This window comes from Sminthopsis crassicaudata, chromosome 1, assembly GCF_048593235.1.
Source record: "Sminthopsis crassicaudata isolate SCR6 chromosome 1, ASM4859323v1, whole genome shotgun sequence".
In the NCBI taxonomy this organism is placed as follows: Eukaryota; Metazoa; Chordata; class Mammalia; order Dasyuromorphia; family Dasyuridae; genus Sminthopsis; species Sminthopsis crassicaudata.
Window position 1 is genome coordinate 65,183,997 of NC_133617.1, and position 13,426 is coordinate 65,197,422.

General features: G+C 44.1%; 1 protein-coding gene across 7 annotated transcripts in view; it reads right to left on the reverse strand.

Moving 5' to 3' along the window:
* Positions 1-353: 353 nt before the first annotated feature.
* The window catches only part of SH3GL1 (SH3 domain containing GRB2 like 1, endophilin A2), a 101,824-nt gene continuing 88,751 nt past the window's right edge, over positions 354-13,426 (reverse strand). For 2 of the 7 annotated variants that reach the window (XM_074308258.1, XM_074308236.1), the window contains exons 5-10: positions 12,549-12,682; positions 11,493-11,651; positions 10,643-10,746; positions 6,793-6,917; positions 6,374-6,433; positions 354-3,414 (exon numbers count right to left, since the gene is read on the reverse strand). In XM_074308258.1, coding sequence (XP_074164359.1) covers positions 3,218-3,414; positions 6,374-6,433; positions 6,793-6,917; positions 10,643-10,746; positions 11,493-11,651; positions 12,549-12,682 — 779 coding nt within the window. In that variant the 3' untranslated portion in view covers positions 354-3,217. The remainder of the gene's footprint in view (positions 3,415-6,373; positions 6,434-6,792; positions 6,918-10,642; positions 10,747-11,492; positions 11,652-12,548; positions 12,683-13,426) is intronic. The other 5 variants (XM_074308273.1, XM_074308266.1, XR_012488843.1 and 2 more) reach the window with 4 other exon arrangements.

The following is a 13,426-nucleotide window of genomic DNA, read 5'->3' on the forward strand; positions in this document are numbered from 1 at the left end:
TCTCTTGAGTATTTCCTTTCTCTTATTGGTGCAGAGTTTGCATGCTGTGTCCCGTTAGACTGTGAACTCTGCTTAAGATGTGCCCAGATTATGTCTAGCACGTCCTAGGCACTTAATGCTTATTACTGTGTTTAACAAGAGCTAGAGCATTGGCTCCAAATCCTAACTGTGGGACCTTGGGCCCAGGCATCTGCAGAATTAAGTTGTTCTACTTCTAAATCCTATGAGGATCTCACAAGCTGCCAGCTAACTCCTTTTGCTCCATCTCTGGCAAAGGGTTCCCAGAACAGCTTTGCTTAGGAAATATTTTGGAATTTTTTTCCTCCCAAAGACACAATGAAAAAGTAGAGACATTTAGAAAGAGAAAACATTTAATACTTTTTAAATCAAGATTACAATTCAATTTGCCCTAGACAAAGGAAAAACTGTAACAAAAGTTATATTGATCATCTGAAGACACCCTGCTCCCCTACCTCCCCCCAAATGAACACAATGGTGGCTCCTATGGGAATGACGACGACATGGCTAATCTATACCTCCATCCTCTCCTTTTCATACTCGGGTCTAGAACTGAATGGACATTAGCCAAAAGGCTTGTGGAAGCCTGGGCAGCACCACTGGGCTCCAGGCGCGGGCTGCGGAGATTTTAGCATTACTGCATCCTGTGAAGCCGTTTCATATTGCTGTTCCTGGAGAGGGCCCAGGAGCCTTCAGCACCCTGGGGACCGGCCCCCAGTTGGTACAGGGCAAGGAGGGCAAAAGCCCAATGGGTGGGAAGCCAGGTCCCAGCTCTGACAACTCTGCACCAGGTAAAGGGGGTAGGGGCAGGAGACAGGACAAAGGGAGAGGGAGGTCCAACACAAATCATGAAGGAGAGAACAGGGAAGAGATGCCACAGCTGAGTCCAGCAGGTTTCTCAGGGAGGATTCAGTTCATCAGACTTTGTGCTTAACTTTTCAGAGGAGGAGGCTGGCTTGTCAGGGGCTTGGCAAGCCAGAGAGGCAGGAACCTCTGCTGGCTCCTGGTGGTCCCATGTTTTGTTTTCTGGGGAAGGAGGACCCTGGCAGTGCCAACGTAACAGCAGCTGCCATGTGAGTAACAAACATACATCAACATGCTCAATTAAAAAGAAAAGTTAAAAGGATACATTGCTTTCTGTATCTGTCACACTGCCAATAAGAGGAGCAAAGAGAAGGAGGCAGTGTCTGCAAAGGAGGCAATAACTCTTGTGTTTTTGTAAGAGTATGAGGCTGAGGGGACATCACGGGGCAGAAGTGCTGCCGGAGGAGGTGTAGGGGCAGGAGGGCACTGGGCAACGCTCTTCTTTCTGTGCTTGTGGCTCGCTTTCAGGGTTTAACCCCAGTGGCCATTCCCCACCTCCCCACTACAGTTGGCCCTGGCTGATCTTCAGGCTCTCAAGGAGCTGGTGTCTAGGCAAAGCTGCTGCTTTGTGGTCAGAGAAGCCACAAGGGGATTGGGCTAAAGGGATCTGGGACCCATTGCCTGCAATGGGCTGTGGCTGAGTCTGGGGATCCTGGAATCAGGGCACAAATCTGAGGAGAATTTGAAGCCAGGCCATGGAACAAATTGCCTCTTACTTCCACTTAACTATAGTATGGTGGTTTTTAAGTCTCCAAAGCCTGGCCCACACTGTTATACATTAGCTCCTGCTTAGAAGAGAGAAAAAGAAGAATGGAGGAAGGAGAGAGAATGTGGAAAGAGGCAGGGGGAGAGAGGGAGGGAAGGGAAGAGAGAGAGAATGGGAATACCAAATTTCTTATTTCAGCCAGTTAAGGCAGTAGAACCTGAGGCAAGAGGGCCATGACCTCAAGGGACCTGGCTGATACCTACAGGAATAGTCCCCAACCCCAGCCCAAGTCATAATAGACAACACCTCCCAGGAGGAGGCTGCAAGCAAGCAAGGCACGCTAGGGGCACCCACAGGGTGAGGGGGTTGGCTTTCCTGGGCTTCAGTACTCAGTCCTCCGAGGTCCTGTGGCCCAAGACTCGTTTGCCAACCTTTGGCCACAGCCAGCAGAAAAGAGCTACTCAGACCAGCAGGGGAAGAAGAGAATAGAGGGAATGGTCTCCGTGGCATTTCTCCATTCCTTAAAGAGCACTCCAAACACTTCTGAGGAGGTTCCTGGTTGGGGCCACAGATCCTACACTTGCTACTGCTTTAGTTAGCCCTGCAGGACTTTCCCAGTCTTGGTTCAGAGAAGGGGCAGAATATTCCAAGTCAACTTGAGGATCTCAAGGAATGGGAACAAGTGATAGCTAGGGCCTTGGGTGAGAGGTTGAGAATATCTATGGCTATGGACCAAAGAACCAGGTCACCCTCAAAAGACAGAGATGCAGCCTTTGAAAGTTCCTTGGTAGGGGGCCAGAGCAGGGGAGCGATGGCTGCTCAGGCAAGGAAGCATTTAGAGGAAGCTTAGTGTTTCAAAGAGCACCTTAGTGTTACCCCTTTGCATGGGAGCCCCACAGCCAAGTCCAGTCCCAACCAAGTTGAGGGACTGGCTGAGAGGTGGAGCGTGGCTAGTGGAGTCAGTTGAGTAAATGAGTTCAGTCCACCCAGGCCCTTCAGAAGCAGCAAGTGAATGAAGAAGGGACAGTCTGGAGATGGATGATGGGGGTAAAAGGTGGAAGAAGAGAGGATACTCCCTTCTCCACCAAAAATAACTTGGGTGGTCACTAGTGTCTTATGTAAACTTAGGTGATTTAAACAAACTGTGTTTCTCCACTTCCATCACCATAAACACCACAAGACCCCCTACACTGATTAAAACTTACTGGCTCATCCTTCTTTGCCTATACTCAACTTGTAACTCAACTAGGTAGCATCCACCACTTAGTCTTCTCAGGGCAATCTGAGCCTGACACAGGGATCAGGACTAAGGGGCTTTGCTGCCTGAACCTTTGCCAAAGGGACTGGGGCGAGGGGAGGGGAGGAGGCAGCAAGCTCCTTGAGGTCTCTCAGGAAGTATCAAATCCATGGGAAGGATGGAGTTGAGGGGGATACCCAGTCCAGATAATCTGACACCCTTCTGGCATGGGCAAGGTTAATACTATCCCACTTATCTTCCAGTGAGAGACAGATGTCACCAGGAACAAAATGGAATGCAGGAGATCAGGCCTGGCCTTCCTCATTAGGGAGAGGAACAGGAAAAGGGAGGAGGAAGGGAGGACATGGAAGGAGGTGTGGAGAGCAACCATTTCACTGAGGTAGTGGGACCAGCACCTCCACATAGTTGAGGGGGAAGAAGCCTGACTGGCCGTTGATCATGCCTTCGTACCAGTTTTCATCAATCTGATTGGTCAGTGTGATGATGTCGCCCTCTCGGAAGCCCAGTTCCCCATCATTCTCAGGCTCAAAATCATACAGGGCCTTGCAGCTGGGCTGGTCCAGAGGTGCTAGGGAAGAGAGACAGGGGGGAGAGGTGAGTGATGAGAGGTCCCTGAGGCCTGATGAAGGGTAGTTCCTAATGACATCCTAAGTCTTCGATCCAGAAGATCCCTTCCAACTCTATATAAAACCTAAGCTTTATATAGCCTAAAACTTTATTCTTGTCTTTCCTGAGAACCTATCATCCCTTCTGCCCTATGAAACTTCTCGGCTTTCAAGACCCTCCAACCTCTCACTATTCCTCCACTCCCCAATGACTTCTGTGGGCATGCTCCCTGTATTAATACAGATGAAGTTTCTGGGGATGAGTCTCTCTAGTCTTCACAAAGCAAACAATTTAAATGCTCCCAGCTTGGTAGTTCTGCTTTAGAATAGCCACCATAGTACAATGAAGTTCATTAAATCACCGTTTTTTGTGTTTTCACTTACATCCAACTCTTAATGACCTCATTTGGTGTTTACTGGGAACATAAACTCAGCCCTTAAATAATACTGGCAGAGTGATTTCAGCACAAGCTTGTTGCAGCATTCAGAGAAACAAATTTTGAAATGGCTGCTGTATTAGGTAACAACAGATCATCCTTACCACTAGACTCTCAATTTGCCCCGTTTGATCTCCTGCTATAAAGGCAGATTCACAGCTCTTCATGATTCATCTATCATTCCCACAGCAGGGCTTCCCTATCTATACTGGATGACAATACAAAATTGGCCCCAGGTCCTTCCTTAGGGGGAATGGCTACTGGATTTCCCTTTTCCATGGCCAGGAAAAGCCTGCTTTTTTGAGGATCAGTTTCAGCAAGCCTGAGAGCAGGATATGAGAAGCTCCATGGGCTTTTTCCTGTGCTATAGGTCTGCTAGAAAGACAGGCAGAAAGATAGCAGAGAGCATAATCCATTTTGATCTGGTTTATGGATATTCATCTTGTTCTCTCTTTTACCATTCCCAGCTTTGGTGTACCAATCAGTCAATTCCCAGTTCCTTTTACACACCAGCCTAATTAGGCCTATACCCAGTGCTCTCATTTTAGAGGGTGCTGCTTACTTCTTTACTTGGAGGAGATAAAAACCACTAGAAGGATACTCATTAGACACATTTGGAAACTGAGGAGGAAAAGTGGGCATGGCTAGCTTCAGCATCCCTAAGACTCACAGGACTGCTTTGAATTAATTATTAGCTGTGTTAATTAGCTGGGTTCAGTCAAGTCGATTAACTTCTCTGACTCAAGTTTTTGGCAATGGATCTACTCCCCAGTTTTATGTTTAGAAAAGTGGTACGACCCATCCAAACCAGCTCCTTCATATTCGTTCACATATCATATTTATTCCTAAGGATACTGTCACTTTCTTCCAAAAGAGTATAAGAATCTCTAGAGAAGGAACTATTTTTTTGTCTTTGTATTCCAAGTACTAAGTAGGGCCAGACATATGGTAGATGCTTAATCAAAGCTTGTTGGACTGAATCAAATCCCATTGTAAGATCACAAAACCCTACTGTAACATAATTGAGCTAAATGTTGACTTGCAATGGTGATAACAACAAACATTCCTAATGACATTTTAAAATTGACAAAGTACTCTCCCTACACTGTGATCACATTTGACTCACCACAGTCTTATAAGTTGCATTACTGCAGGTATTATTAACCTGATTGATCAATGCTAGCCAAGAAACTAAGAAGGAAAACAGGCTCAAGGCAGTTAAAGACACATACTGCCTCCAGTGGGGCTTTCATTTCTCAGTTCCTCCCAGTTCCATGTCTATACCTCACACCTCATTGCTTGTCTTCACTTCAATGAATATCTTTTTGACCATTTTTACTCTTGCATATGAAAGGAGACAGTGTGGCATTAGCAGTAATGTTATAGGAGCCAGACCCAGAAGTCAAGCCCAAATGAAACCCTTGTTCCTTTCTTAAGCCACCCCAACTTGGTGGAGATGGGTATGGATTCCATATGCTAAATCTCAAAAAACTCCCCAGAAGACCCCCAGGAAATGATGTAACCTTCCCAGACTGGTCATGGCTGGGATTTCAAAAATTGGGAATGAGTCATTCCTCCATGGAGTATTTTGACTTAGGGACTCTAGGAATTTCCAGGCTTTACTCTTGGTGTTTCAGTTACAGAGGCCCTGAAGACTTCTGCCTCTCAGTAAAAGAGCCAGGACCTTTGGCAGCTTTATGTTACACACACCACTCTGTACATCTACCCAAAATGGGTAACTTGGACCCCAGAGCTTGTACTGTACTATCCTAGCACAGAGTATAGAATACAGTAAGCATTTAATAAATGCATGCTGAAATGAATCATAGTGAATCTCTCACCTCTCTGTATCTTTGCCTAGAATGTATTCTCACCCTTTTTGCTAAAATCCTACTCAGATGTTGCCCTACCCTTATCTCCCCTAAGGTAGCAGAATATCATTTAATGCCTTGATCATATACAAGATCTTATGTCAGAGGTCTCTGGTTTGCAGCTTATCCCCCCAACTAGACGGTGGTGAGCTCACTGAGGGAAGGGATGAAGTTTTAATTGCACTCTATATTATCCCCAGAAGCTAGCATGGTACTCTTATACATATTAAATACAACATCTAATGAGTGAGCAAATAAATAGTTTTTTATGGTTTAAAAAAATTTAAGGCATTATCTTCCTTCATCCATTTCTATTCACAGTCTGATCCTAACTACTAAAGAAACATTGTATTTTTAGATCAACTGCAACTCATAAGCATCTGAACTGTGATATTAAAGAACCCCCAAATCATTAACTGCTATGTAAAGAAAGTCCTCTTAGGGACAATGTGTTAGTGTTCCATCCAGGAGAGAAAGGAAGGAAAGCAAGCATATTAGTGAACAGAAAGCAAGCATAAGCAAGAGAAGGAGGACAGGAAGAAGGGAGGAAAATGGAAAAGAAATAATCCATTAACCAGAAGTGACAGGATGCATGCAGCTGAGAGCACACTCACGCATACTCCTGATGGGGGTCCGGATGGGCTTGTCAGAGGATCGGAAAGAGGAAGAAGCTGCTTCCAAATCAAACAGAAAGATAATCTTACAACCAGGCTATATGTGCTCATATAGCCTCCAGATGCTCAAAGTCTCTTGTGATCACAGGCTTCCAGAGGCTTTTGGAGATAAGGACCAAGGAGCATAACCCTTTTCTTCTTTTAGGACAGGGATGTAGGTCAGGGGAGATGAGAATGGGGGGAGTGGTAAGGGGGTTGAGGTGGCAGCCTTCAAAGGACCTACGATGACCCCTTCTTCGAGTCTGAAAGGTAACTCCACCCTCAGGAAAGCACACTGGCCAGCTCTCTCTTCCTCACCCCAAGCTGCCCCATCTTATAGAACTCCCCCTACCTTTTGTATTGCCTGGCTTCATAATTACCTGTGATCTTTGGGGCTGGGGCACAAGGGAAACCTCCATTGGACTGGTCAGGCTCTCCAAAGTCATAGGAATCTCTAGGCTTTGGCTTGTATTCCCGCTTTGGGCGGGAAGAGGCTTCCCGCATCCTATGAGTATGGAAAATAATTGGTGAGTACCAGAACAGGCAGTGCCCGCAAGCCCAGATGCTAAACATTTCAGGGTTGCATCCTTCTATTACCAACAATCTTAACAGCACAATATCCTCTTTCTCTCTCCTCCATCTCCCTCTCCCTCTCCAAGGTTATGACTTTTTCCAAGGTTGGTAAGTCCTGGACATGATGATTTTGAGATTCTTAACTTTTCCAAATCAGAACACCCCTTTACATGGCTATTTCAAAACCAAGTAAATAATTTAATTTTTGAAATTGGGAAAGCTAAAATTCAAAGAGTGACTTTTCCTAGGTTATCCTGAAAATCCCATACACCTGTACTTTCCAGATTACTGTGTACATCTCCGACTCAGTTCAACATTTTAGTAGATTTAAAGTTTACAGTTTTTGTGGTTTCTTAAAAAAGGAAATTGGCATGTCTTGGTCACTTTGGTGATGAGTATCATCCAAAGACTATCCTTGTCCAATATATATACTGCCAGCTCTGTATTCAAATTCTTTCCAGCTTGCATTCTGATAACCTGGAAAGTACATATCAGAATAAAACAACAGAAGAAGGGGTTTTAGTACAGGAAAACCATGACAGAGGCAGGTCTCCCTATTCAAAGTCCCTGGGTTCTTCTGATTAATCCTACTAAGTGACTATCCCAGACCAAAGCTATCTTAGTGTTCTTTGATAAACTGATTTCCTTATAGCATAGTTATGGAAGTTCTGAAAGGACAAGAGTTTCCATCGATTTCCACCAGAGCAGATAAGCAGGTTTTAGAGCCAGATCTCATTCTATTCACAGGACTGAGAACAGGAGGGACCTCAGAGATGTTCTTGTGTAAAAGGCTCATTTACACTTGAGGAAACCAAGGCCCAGGGACAGTGGATAGCTTTCCTTCAGGATCATATAGCTGGTTCCTGACTACACTTCTTGGGCCAGTGTTTGGGAGAAGTCTCTGCTTGGGACAGTGAGGTAGTTTTGTCTGGTTAATTGAGAAGAACTGACTAAGAATGCACTCAACATAAAAGCTCCTTCTCACTGGGTACACTGAACACAGCCAGGAAAAATTATCCAAATCAAATCTTGAGAAAGGATTATCACAAGCCCTAGATGGGGTCTCGTTTATTTCCCACTGTAGAAACCAAAACAAAAATCTGTTACACATAAAGAAGCTGGATAGCTCAATATAACAAAACCCAGTCCAAACTCAAAACAATCTACTAATAAGACAACATTTAAACAGAGAAACTAATACCACTATAATCTGAGGAGTACTAACTACTAGAGAGATCAGGAGCATCTTCCTATAGGAGCTGGAATTTGAGTTGAACTTTGAAGAAAATTAGGGTTTCTGAAAGGCAAAGGTGAGGAAGGACTATGTTCTGGGAGGAGTTCAGGGAGGGTTGGACAGCCTATTTAAAGGCCTTTAGGCAAAAATAAAATGCTGAGTTTTGAAAAATAAGTTTTCTATATTCTTTGCTAGCATCTTGTCCACATTTTGCATCTCTTAAAAGAGATATTCCCTGAAGTTCAATCCCTGCACCTCTTCTCTTATTTTTAATATTCTTTTCCTTGAAAATCTCAAAAACTTCCAGAGATTCTAGAGCTTAGCCTAGAAAAGCCTTCAGAGACCATCCAATCCAACCATTTCATTTTCTCAGGAAAGTTAGGAAAGTTAAGCCAACTGTCCCCAAAATGACCTGTGAAGCTTTATTCTAGCCCTGACCTCTCTCCAATTCCAGAACCATATCTCCTAGAACCTAATATCCTATCAGGCCCCTCAAACTCAACATAACCAAAACTACGAGAAGGTATTTCCCTCTATTTCTGCTTCTTTTTTCTAACCTTGCTATTTTTGCCAATGGTGTTTGCTGTCCACCTGATGTTGATACTATTAATGCAATCCTTTCTCATCTTTCACATAAAACAACAGCAAGCATTTATATAATATTTTAAGTTTTGCAAAGTGAATTACAAATACTCATTTTTTCAATCCTCACAACATCTGTGGAAAGTAAGTGATTTTTCACCATATTATAGTTAAGGAAACGGAGACAAATGGGTTAAATGACTTGTCCAGAGTCACATAGCTACTAAGTGTCTGAGACAACTTGAACTCAGATCTTCCTGACTCAATCACTGTGCCAACAACTGCTCCATTATCCTGTCAGTTTCAGCTATCTCCAATTAATCAAGTTCTGTGAATTCCAGCTCTTAGACATTCCTCCCAGCCATTCCTTTGTCTCTACTTCTATTGGTGCCAACATAGGAAGGGCCTCATTTGTCTACCTGTTCCACTAGCCTTCCATCTATCCTCACTAGCCCTACCAATCCATCTTTCACACAACAGGCAGACCTTATCCATAGATCGCATCAAGTCACTTCTCTGCTCATAACCTTTCAATGACAACCAGTCACTGCAAAGTAATAGTCAAACTCCTGAGTATTATTTTTTTAAAAAATCTCCTGCACTACTATTCCCAGTTAGCTTCCTTGCTCTGCCTCCCATGCACAGCCCAAACTCTGGGAGCTCTATACTTCTACTTCTACCATTCCACATGCCTTCTCTTCTTCTCCCACATCACCAGGGAGGATATTCTTGCCCCATCTAGCACACTTGCAGTGTGTGTCCACTAGACCAGGAGCTCCATGAAAGGGGTAAGAATAGAGATCATCTTCTTGAGGAGCAGCAGCCCTGAGGCAAGAGCTGGGCTTCTGAACTGACTAACCCTTCCCATCTAAGACCTTAGCTAAGCCACTGGCCCTGTCTTGGTCTTAGTTTCTCCATCTGCAAAATAAAAGGGATTGGAGATCATCTCTAAGGCCCCTCAGACCTAAATACTTCATAAAATCCTACACTCTGTGCCATTCCAGAAAACCAGAATTATGTCTTTCTCTGCCACTTTTACTACATTTATTTTATGGAATAGTGATGCTGCAAATAAGCAAACTGCTCTTGCCATGCATTGCCCCAATGACTTAAGGCCTTCAGTACCCTCACCTGTAAATGAGAGGGTAAGACCTGGCAGCTCTAATCCCTTTCAGCTCTAATCAAGATCCTAGCATGCATTTATTAGGATCCTTTGCTTTCTTAATGACAACTCAATTGCTACTTCCTATGGGAAACTTTTTCTGATCCTGCTAATTTTCTGAATTATAATAAATGTGGAAGAATGATTTTTATAAACCTTAATGCAATGTTGTTTTTATAATTAAAGATGATCTCTTGTCAAGCTTCTGCATCTGCTGAAATAACAAAAGTGCATTTCTATTTTCATAACAGCAGAGGTCACTATTGCTGTGTTTCAGACTGCAAAAATTTTCCCATCTCCCTTCAGAGATAGGCTGATCATATGCACAAAATAGAACCTTTTAAATTAGTAAAGAAAGCTCTTTCGACATAGGTGCTAGGCTTCCTAAGCAATTCTGAAAACTAAGCTCTTCTGAGACTGAGGAAAAGATCAGGGCTTGTTCCTAGGAGAAAAAAAATTATCTCTGAGAGGATCCAGAGAACCAAACCAAATCCAAGACATGTACCAAAGCAGGGACAAGGCCCAGATCCCAGTTGCTCATTACAAATGGGCAGAGTCTCTGGGCTGCCCTTCTCCTCCTGCATACTTAAAGAGAGCATAGAGAAAGTCAAGGAAGTGGAAGAGGAAGTGAGAGGTCTATATTCTCTGTCTTTCTGTCATCCTCCCTGGAAAAGCTTACCTGCGCTTCAGCTTGTCGGCCAGCTCATCCAGGATCTGTACTGCCTGCCTGTGGTAATCCAGCTGGGCATCCACCAGGGCTGAGAGCTGGCTCACCTGTTCAATCTGCAAGAAACACAGTAGCTCGAGGCTGGCCTCTCCAGTGAGGCTGCTCAGGTGGAGCTGAAGGCCTGGAGGCATGCAACTGACTGCTTAACTTTTCCCTCAACAACCAAGCATGTCCTCTCATGAAACTCTGTGGTTGCATACTGAAGTGCCTCCCCACTTCTCTGCCTCATCAGATCCCATTTAGACAGTCTGAAACAGAGAGGACCCTGGTTCAATCAGAAGAAATAAGTTTGAACTTTAGTTCCAACATTTACTAAACTGTTGTGGCTCGTCCTCAGTCCTATCTGATTCTTTGTGATCCCAATTGGGATCCTATTGGCAGAGATACTGGAGCAGTTTGCCATATCCTTCTCTAGTTCACTTTACAGATGAAGAAACTGAGGCAAACGGGGTTAGGTGACTTGCCCAGAATCACACAGTATAAAAATTAGAAATCTGATTGCAGCCCGTTCTGGACTGAGGCTTAGAATTCTTGCCAAAGACTGCTCCTGGAACCAATTCAAAAAGCAGCATCCCAGTGAAAGCTATCACATTGAAACCACTGAGACTAAGCAGAGGAGGGAAGATGGAGATCATCTGGCTCAATTCCCTCCACCCACAAGGGGAAACTGAGGCTCGGCTCAGTGACTTCCCAAGGTCACAAAGGCCCAAGGAACCCTGGCCCAAGGCTAGCCCCTCCCTTTCCCCTGTTTGACTTGCAGGACCTGGGGTAGCAGCCTGGAACAGTGAGGAGGAGCCCTTACATCAGTCTCTAAGAGGTTGTGCATGCTGGTCTCAGCCACTTCCTTGGACTCCTCAAACTTCTCCATGGCCTGACGAAGCTCTTCATCAGCTATCTTCCCCTGGCGCTTCTTCTTATAGTCAAAGTCCAGGCGTCTCCCCTCCAGCTTTTTCAGATGGTGCTGGGGAAGAGAAACGAACAGGTCCCAAGTGTGACAAGGCTCATGGGGAGCCTTGCAGCTCTATCTGCAGGAAGAACCCCTGTGTAACCCTGAAGTACTACAACAGAGTGAATTACTGCTACAATGCTGTTCAGCTGTGCACACGTGTACAGTCACTGGGGGGCTTCTGTCTTATCCATGAGCTAAAACAAAGAGAAGCAGTAAGAGACTGGATTGGGGAATTTGAAGGTATCTCTTTAAATGGTCTGAGTTTCAGTAAGAAATGACCAGCAGGAGGAATATAGAGAGGCCTGGAGAGACTTAAATCAACTGATGCTGAGTGAAATGAGCAGAACCAGAAGATCACTGTACACTTCAACAACAATACTGTATGAGGATGTATTCTGATGGAAGTGGAAATCTTCAACATAAAGAAGATCCAACTCACTTCCAGTTGATCAATGATGGACAGAGGTAGCTACACCCAGAGAAGAAACACTGGGAGGGGATGTAAATTGTTAGCACTAATATCTGTCTGCCCAGGTTGCATGTACCTTCGGATTCTAATGTTTATTGTGCAACAAGAAAATGATATTCACACACATGTATTGTACTTAGAATATATTGTAACACATGTAAAATGTATGGTATTGCCTGTCGTCGGGGGGAGGGAATAAGGGAGGGGGGGGTAATTTGGAAAAATGAATACAAGGGATAATATTATAAAATATATATATATATAATAAAAAAATTAAAAAAAAAAAAAAAAAAAAAAAAAAAAAAAAATAAAAATGGTCTGAGTTTGCTCCTGTTCCCCTCTTCTACTCCTGCCTCTTCAAACCGTGACAAAGCTAACACTTGTCCCCATTCTTACAGCCCCAACTGCTAGGTCAGAGGAATAGTAATTAAGGCAGGTACCTGGATCTCCTTCAGGTCTTTATCACAGAGGTTCTGGAGGGGGTCAATAAAATTCTGTTTGACTTCTATGTCCAGAGAATCCTTCACTTCTGCCAATCGCTTCATTGATTCACCAGCATCCAAAAGGGCATCACCTTCAGAGAAGAAGGGGTGTTAGGGCAGTCAGGGTTGGGGGAGGGGGGCCTTTCTCAGGGCCAAAATCACTTGGCCATGCCATTTCCCTGCTCAAGAATGCAGTAAACTCTCTTTACCTCAGCCCAGCATCTAAACATTTTTCTAAGCTCTTTCATGCATTCTGTTTCAGTCTTCCCCAACTTCTTCAGTAAGTAATGAACTTGCCCCACTTCTAACTCCAGGGAACACATGATTATTGATCTAAAGCTGGACAGGACCTTAGATACCAAATTTCCTCACTGTACAGGGGAGGAACTGAGGCTGAGGGAGAGGATACACCTCAGCCCAGTCCCACTTTGGGTGGTCTGCAATAGCACTATGCTTTTAACATTCTCTCACCCCAAATCCAGTGCTCCAGGTTATATTTCTCTCCCTCCTTTGAGCTATCTTTCACCTATTGAATGTCTGTAGTGCATTCTCTCCTTGCTTCTGCTTTCCTTTAAGGTTTAGCTTATGAGTACCCTTTTATGACAAGCCTTTGCTAATCTCCCTATAATGATAACATATATTTTTTATCATTTTATATGATTCTCCTCCCAGTAGAATATAAGCACTTAATTGTTTTTGTTTTCCCTTTACATGCCTAAGGCCTAACATAATGACTCCAGCAAGTACCAAGTAATTTTAAAAATGCCAGTTGAATTGGATCCGAACTGTAAAGGCTTCTTGCTGAGAATGAGGAAGCCTGGAAGGTGATGTTGGCC